Source organism: Sitophilus oryzae, unplaced genomic scaffold, assembly GCF_002938485.1.
Source record: "Sitophilus oryzae breed Bouriz unplaced genomic scaffold, Soryzae_2.0 scaffold_1809_pilon_pilon, whole genome shotgun sequence".
Lineage (NCBI taxonomy): Eukaryota > Metazoa > Arthropoda > Insecta > Coleoptera > Curculionidae > Sitophilus > Sitophilus oryzae.
The window spans coordinates 675,129-683,451 of NW_022146512.1; the positions used below are offsets into that span (position 1 = coordinate 675,129).

Sequence of the window (8,323 nt, forward strand, 5' to 3'; positions counted from 1 at the left end):
GGTAAATAAAACAAAAATATTAAGTGTCCGCTATAGTTTATTATTTTGAAAGTTTAATACATACTATCGATCGACAGATCTAATCAGTTTTTTCTGTTTTTTACTCTTTTAAGAAACACGCACATGTAAAAAAATATTATGTCAGTATAAAGGGCGTTTCAAATATATTTTCAAATTAAAGTTTTATATTTTTGAATGTATATATGTTTTAGTTGTGCATTTACCATTAAATTAACATTACAAAAATACCTTATTTGTTGTTTATTTACTTGTTTACGTTTATTTACAACTTGCCAACAACAAAATAACTATACTAAGTACCGTATAATAGTAGTATTCTTTCGTTCTGAACGAACTGAAAATTTTCACTTAAACTGATTTATTCCCTTTACGTAACTTGTTTATTTTTTCAGATAAAAAAATCGAAATTTGGTATGCTAGTATATGACATAAAGTAGGATTGATTGACGTATTCAATTGTTTTTGGTCACTTCCTCTTTCACCGGAAACGACTACAACTTTTGATTTTTAAATGACACCCTCGGTATTTTTTTTACTTTATTTGATAGAAAATGGCAATCTAAATGGAATAACATATCATATGTCAACTTTGACATTTTCGCATATGGTTTATTTGAAATTATTGTAACATGCGGTTTATAACGACAATTTGACTCGAAAGACCAAGTGTGTGGTACCAAATTATTCGTACAAAAATGCTTTTTCTAAACATGCTAATGAGCCACACTTGTTCCATTTGAAAAAATTAAGATATGATTAAAAATACGATTGGGGCATCTTTTAACCAGGCCAGGAGAAGACACGAAAAACATTAAACGATCAAATATATTTTTCCCAAGGCTCCTTGATTAAAAGTTAAGTGTTTTTAAACACACCCGGTGGCACTCGTTTACCCGAAATTAAAAATTCGTTTTATTTTTAACTGAAAATGACGAAAGTTGACATATGATATGTCATTCTCTTCAGAGTGTCATTTTCTATCGAATAAAGTAAAAATATACCGAAGGTGCCATTTAAAAATCAAGAGTTGTAGTAATTTTCGGTGAAACAGGAAGTGACCAAAACCAACTGAATACGTCAATCAATCCTAATTTATGTTTTATACTAACATACCGTATCTCGTTTTTTTTTATCTAAAAAAAAGTTATAGGGGTGAGCCATTTTTGAGCTTTGCCAAATGTAAGGGTTATCTTTGTATTTTTTCATTATTAAAAATAGATCACCTTGTCTTTTTTATCATAAATACCTTGTACTAATGTAGCTGGAAATATCCATAAAAGATTGTGTATAAACATAAATTTTAAATTAAAATTAATTTATCGTCAAAACAAAACTTTTTTCAATAACTCAGTTTTATTTTTCTATTTTTTGTTCACTTTTCGGCATAAAATGTAAAATACCACCCAAAGAAAGGTCGTCAAAGTTGGCTTGGAAATGAAGATCGTTGTCATTAGGTATATCGTCGATCGTCATTTCAAATCCAGCTTGACGCCGTTTATTTCGATCATACGGTATATTTATTTAAAATTAAATGATGTTTCTTAGTTAATCACACATGGTTTTGTTTACCCCACTTTTACTTTGTCACGATGTTATTGTAATATTTTTTTTTAGATCAGACAGGAGTCGTGAGCTATCAGTTTACACAAACGTAAAGCAGCACGACTGACATCCAATTATTCAATACGAGTATACCATACATAATACCAACTTTTTAACGGTTTTATAATGCTACGTGTATATTAAAATGTTATATGTACAGGTATTTTTTTCTTTAGAGGTCGACATAATAATTATTAAAGTCTCAAAACAAACATAAATAATTAGGCGATATATTTATTTTCTAGTTGATATTTTGCCAGGAGATATATAATCTAACTATACAGGGTGATACACGGTTACAATAGGTTGGATATTTATGTAGAAGGGGTGATTTTTTAAATAATTTATACACGGTTCAGTTTAAAATAACGAACATATGAAGAAATTTCAGAAGAAACAGAAATAAATATATTTTTAACTCTCTATATGATATTCAGTTGGTTGCTTTGTACAGGTTGATTGTATTTTGACTTTTCTTAACGCTTATTCCAGATTTCAACTGTCAAATGCTGAAATTATGATTTTATCAATTCATATTCATATTCAATTACCTTTTCTCGCCTGTTTCCCATAAACAGCTAACCTAGGTTATAGGGGTTATAGGTAGGTTAATGCTACAACCACCGTGGATCATCACCTGTATATTATATAACTCTTATACACTTATAACTCATACTTTATAAAAAGTAGAAGTAAAAATTTAGCAATATTATTTTATTACAATTAATTAGTAGTGGCTGCTGAGCAAACAGTTAGGGTTGGCAGTATTTATTTCTCAAACATTAAAACCGGTTAGGTTAGGTTAGTGGGGGGGGGGGGTTAGGTATATAGCTTTTATTTATTATTAAGAAACGTGGAAAATTGTTGGCAGATATTTTTCTAGTCGCTAAAATGCCGACAGACAACGCGAAAGAGGCATGAAATTTTAATAATAAATATTTATATTTTTATATAGAATAAAAAAAATTATGGCATATTTGCATGATTGGAGAAATGTCACATTTATTTATTTTAAAAGCCGTGTGCAAAACGGTAGACAAAAAGATCGTGGCTAAATCAGCTGCAGGCAGTTATCAAAAGCGCGATATTACTCTAGCGCTGTCAGGGAACGCTCGCCGCCTCATCCATTTATAGTATAGATAAATCATATATACGATTATATTATAAATATATGTTTTTATTATTTCAATAACGATTTTTTTGTCTGCCCTTTTGCATACGGCTTTTTAAATTAATTAACAATAAACATGACATTTCACCAATCGACATGCATGTATGCGATTATTTTTTTTTGTTAAAATTTCATGCCTCTTTCGCGTTGTCTGCCGGCCACGAGAAAAATGTCTGCCAACAATTTTCCACGTTTCTTAATAATAAATAAAAGCTCTTTGGCAATTATCACTCGTGTACCTTATAATAATTTTAGTGTAAAAATTTCACCCTTTCGCGGCCACCCCTCTTTAAGCCTCGGGATCGCGCTGGCAGACTTGACTATTTCATAATGGCTACACATAAAGATACTTAACAAGAAAAATTAGCCATGTAACGATGATAAGGTTTTTTATGTAGCCAGCTCTTGGTCTATTATTTCAACTGTAATCTAAATAATTGTTTTAAGCCTCTCTAATATTTACAATAATCTCATTATAATTTATAAATTTTACGTAAAACTAATAATTGTAAAAATGCAAGAAATAACATAAAATACACTGAGATAAGCCCAACAAACCAAATGTCCAATTTATTTTGGAGTTGCATTTATTAAAGATATTAATCAATAATATTTAGTATAACTTAGCAAGCTATTTTTTTTTAATTTTCATCTTTTTTATTGCCAACCTTATAGAAGAAGCCGCCACTGTTTATACAATCATATCAAATGAGTATGTTTTTGTTTTAATATTTATATTATATTATTGCTATTTAATTTACGAACTACAGAAGTAACGGAACCTACATGTAATATGACAAAATTTTTGTTAAATGTATTGTAATTTTAAGGAAATAAATTATTTTTGTTAATATAGGTAAGCAAGGTTTTATTTTTTCGTTTTGTCTCTATATAAATTTTTAATCTAGAAAATATAAGGCGCCCAGTGTCCATCAAGTAAAGAATAAAATTGTTTTACTTAAAATAACTAATGGAAAAAACTTTGGCATCTTAATTTTATTATAAATTTAGGCATATTTGATGGCGAATTTTGACTGATATCGTCGATGTTTATTTTTTACTTTATGGACCTACTTTATATACACATTATATACACTGCCAATATCTTCGGGTGCTTTTTTAAGTTTTAAAACTTTAAATGCTAAATGTCATGTGTACATTTTTTTACAGTTTTGTGATATTTTTATTTGCAATGTTTTTTTTTAAATATTTTTTAAAAATAATTGTGCAAATTGTATGCAGGAAAAAAAGAAATCTTGTGTATTTAAGATTTATCGAGCATTTAATATTAGATCTACTAGTAAGGGACTAAGCTGTAATAATGCTAAGAACAGGGTATATTTGTTTTGGCATTTTAACAACACATGTTAATTGTAATATAGTTTTGAAGTAACGATAAAATATTAGAAATTATTATAACGCTAAAAATTGTAAAAACAGTTTTATTTGTACTCTTAATTAAGATTTCTAAGAAAATATTATAATTAATGTGTCTTCATGTATTATAATATTTTGTATTAAATCTTTTGTTAAAAAACAAATATTTTTTTGTGGAAACTACAGGGAATCATTAAGTGTAACCAAAAAATATGTTGTGTGACTGAAATTATTAATTTATGTTATTATACAAAAAATGTATTCAAAATAAAATCGTTTAAATGTCAAACTGTTGTTTTCAAATATGTAAATAAACTTTAATATTTGGTCATAAAGCTAATAGCAATACAAAAATAAGAAGAAACATTTTTAATTGTTAAAGTCAATATAATAAAACCTTTTGATCATATAGTACGGCACGAATTCTAATAGTTTAGGGAGCTATAAAATTTTAAATTATCTATATTTCTATTGAGAGCAATATACAGGGTGGTCCGAATTGTATTCCGGAAACTTCGGCAGCTTATTCTGCAGATAAAAATAAGTAAAAAAGTTTGTATAAATGTATGTCCTAAAATGCTTAGTTTGGGAGATACAGGGTGTAGAACTTTCATTTTTATTTCGATTTTTTTCAAATAATTTATGAACTAACCTCAATATTTAGATGAAAATTGGTCCCTGGGAGTTTTTTGATATGAGAAATTTGATTTTGATGTCAATATGACTCCTATTTGTAGAGGGCGCCACCTATATAATTTTTAACTGGTTTGAAGAGTAATAACTCTTCGTCCGTAACTGTATAAAACTACTGAATAAAAAAATTATATTTACGAAGTTTTTTATGTAAAAAATGTCTCTTGGTTAAAATCGCTACGAGTAATGGTTCTCGAGATATTTGGAATTGAAATTATCAATACCTATCATCATTGACATAAAATTAAACATGTTGACTAAATAGTTATTAGACTGAAATCATAAATTTGAAATGTTTTTGTGCCAAAAGTTCAAAAGAAACTGTTTTATCGTTGTTTTTTCGCAGAAAAGTTTATGATTAATTTATTATATATTATTATTTACTTTATTACATATTTTAAATAAACCGTAAGTATATATGATCTAGGAAATAAACCAATAAAATTGCATAAAATCAACAACGGACGACGCATATACCGATCTGTGTACCTATTCTTGACCGCTCACATCTTCAAACATCGCTCGCATATTCGAGAGCGCCATATAACAATACATGTAAATACGCATACGCAAAATGCGGACGATGTCAAGAATAGCAACAATGGTCATCGAAACGATCGAAACTGCTTGGTCTGGATTTCAATGGGTAAGACAGTGATGTAGACAGCTTATCAAAATGTATTAAAAAGAGATAAAAGTTGAGTTGATATATTTTTTCTATGCGGTATTGCCGGATTTTGCATCAAAATTTCAAACCACACAAATAGGCGTTTACAAGAAACATTACATCTAGGGTTGGAACTCTATTTTTCACAATTAGTTACTCATTTTATTACAGTTCTATGTTTTTAAAAGAGTTTATTTTTTTCTACACACGTAAAAACCGGCAACATTGTATGCCGTTTTTTATTTTGTCTCTCTGTCCGTGAACCGATCATTTATATTTATCTCTGTCGCATGCACTAAATTACAGACCACGTAGTTTCGACGACGATCGGTATAATCGCCTAGAAAATTGTAATGTCACAGTCACAGATAATGTGTCGCTATGATGTGTCGTACAAATTCATAGTACACCAATTAATTCAATAATTAATTGATACAAATGCGCCATTTACTTTTTATTTTTGCCATGGAGTTAGAAATATGGAGGGCTTAAAAGTTAGAAATTAGGGATAACCTTGTTAAAAACTTCATTATCGTCATATCGTCATTATTAAAAACATTCGGTTTTTATCATAGAGTTAACAAATAAAAGTTTTTATGATTTATAAAGTTTATGGCCACAAAATTAATAATGCTCTTATACATTATAAATATTCAATACGCCATTTGTGTCCATTTGTATTTTTTACCCTTTATTAACTAAAAAACATATACCTACATTATCACAGACTTACTTAATTCAGTTTATATCTGCAATTTACATATATATTGTTAAATAACACTTAAGGGATACAGAATTTATGAGCTGATAAAAAATAAAATGGCCTAATATTACGGTTCTTCCATTATCCCTATCATTGTGAATTAAAATAGTATTTAATTTAATTTTAAGTATAAATGGACCCAATAAAATTTCTGAAAGCATAATAAAACGTTTAAGTGAAAAACGTTCGGTACCTGCTTTATTCAGCAATAAATACATTAACACAAAAAAAGTGTACTAATAACACCTTTAAAATATGACTGAAATAATAAATTTGAAATGTTTTTGTGCCAAAAGTTCAAAAGAAACTCTTTTATCATTGTTTTTTCGCAGAAAAGTTTATGATTAATTTAAAAAAATAAAAATTTCCCAAATTTATTATTTCAGTCAAGTAACTATCCACTCAACATGTTTATTTTATGTCAATAATGACATGTGTTGACTATTTTCATTCTAAATATCTTGAGAACGGTTGCTCGTAGCGATTTTTACCAAGAGACATTTTTTACGTAAAAAGTCATGGAAATGTATATTTTTTCACACCATAATTTTATACAGGTACGGACGAAAAGTTATTACTCTTCAAAACAGTTAAAACACATGTAGGTGGCGCCCTCTACAAGTAGGAGTTATATTGACATCAAAATCAAATTTCTCATGTCAAAAAACTCCCAGACACCAATTTTCATCCAAATATTGACGTTAGTTCATAAATTATTTGGAAAAAATCGAAATAAAAATGAAACTTCTACATCCTGTATCTCCGAAAATCAACATTTTAGGGCATACATTTATACGAACTTTTTTACTTATTTTTATCTGCAGGATGTGCTGCCGAAGTTTGGTTTCCGGAATACCGGGGTTGGAACTTTTTTGAACCAAGTTGGAACCTTTGGTGTTACAAGAGCAAAATAAAACACTAATTCACCATAATACACCAAAACAAAAATTTTGTTTTTGCACTGGACGTGTTGAATTAATATTTGATTTTGCTGTGCACAAAAAGTTAATGTACATGTAATTCAAAACAAAAGACCTGCAAATATATTTTCCTTGTGTTGGTTTGATAATTTTAAGGATTACTGAATTTCAAGAAAAAATTCTCGACTAAACAAAAAATAAAATGTAAATGAAAGTTTTATTATAGGCAAACAGAGGTGTTGGAGTAAAAACTATTATAACTGTAAATAAGAACTACTTAATCTATACCTTATATTAATGGTTGGTAATAAACAATATACAGAGTGTTCCAAGATTCCGTGGACAGAATTACTACATATATTTGAAATCAAAATAAGTTCCATACCTAATACTATTAGGTTTGATCAAAACAAAAAAAAAATCTCAAAAAAAGGTTTCTATTAGGTTTAAATAAGGTCTCTATATATATATAAAAGAATATAGATAAAAAGGTCTCTATTAGGTTTGATCAAAACAAAAAAAAAATCAAAACAAAAAGTACCTAAGGTAGGCTATTAAGATTGCCAAAAAAAAAGTTTTTTTTAATTTCACTCAAAATGAGTTATTTTGGTCATAAATGACCTAAGCTTTGTTCGGGTTCTTGTTATTACTAGGGAATGCAATCCCGCACCAAAATCTCAATCCCGCAAACCCGCGGGATTAAAGCAATCAATCCCGCGGATCGGCAAAATTGCGGGATTGTAAACAATAAATGCTCTTCTTTTCTCTCTCCGATTTTGGGATGCGTTTTGGACCAGGTTTTAGACGCATCTATTGTGATTAAGATGCTATGTGGTTTTCGAAAATATATTTAACGAATTCTCGTATACAGGGTGTTTTATAATAGTGTACAAATTGGTCAAGAATTTTTTTTACCGAAAATTTACAATTTTTGAAAAATCGAAATTTTAACTATGTACGACTAATCTGTATTGAAATTAGAAAAAACAATTTGGTGTTTTTTTATTTTTTGTTTTAAGGAAAATACGAGTTTTTTTTTCGAAAAATATGGATTTATAGTCCTAAATAATACATTTGGCCCTAAATTGTATAAAAGGCATTGTACATTT

The 8,323-nt window shown here is 28.5% G+C and overlaps 1 protein-coding gene across 2 annotated transcripts in view; it reads left to right on the forward strand.

Annotated features, from left to right (window-relative positions):
• The window catches only part of LOC115883108 (segment polarity protein dishevelled homolog DVL-3-like), a 46,957-nt gene extending 44,964 nt beyond the window's left edge, over nt 1-1,993 (forward strand). For both annotated transcript variants that reach the window (XR_004050331.1, XM_030901408.1), the window contains one exon: nt 1,636-1,993. Coding sequence is in view for 1 of the 2 variants with exons in the window: in XM_030901408.1 (XP_030757268.1) it covers nt 1,636-1,676 (41 nt within the window). In the remaining variant the exon portion in view is untranslated. The remainder of the gene's footprint in view (nt 1-1,635) is intronic.
• The last annotated feature ends 6,330 nt before the right edge of the window (nt 1,994-8,323 follow it).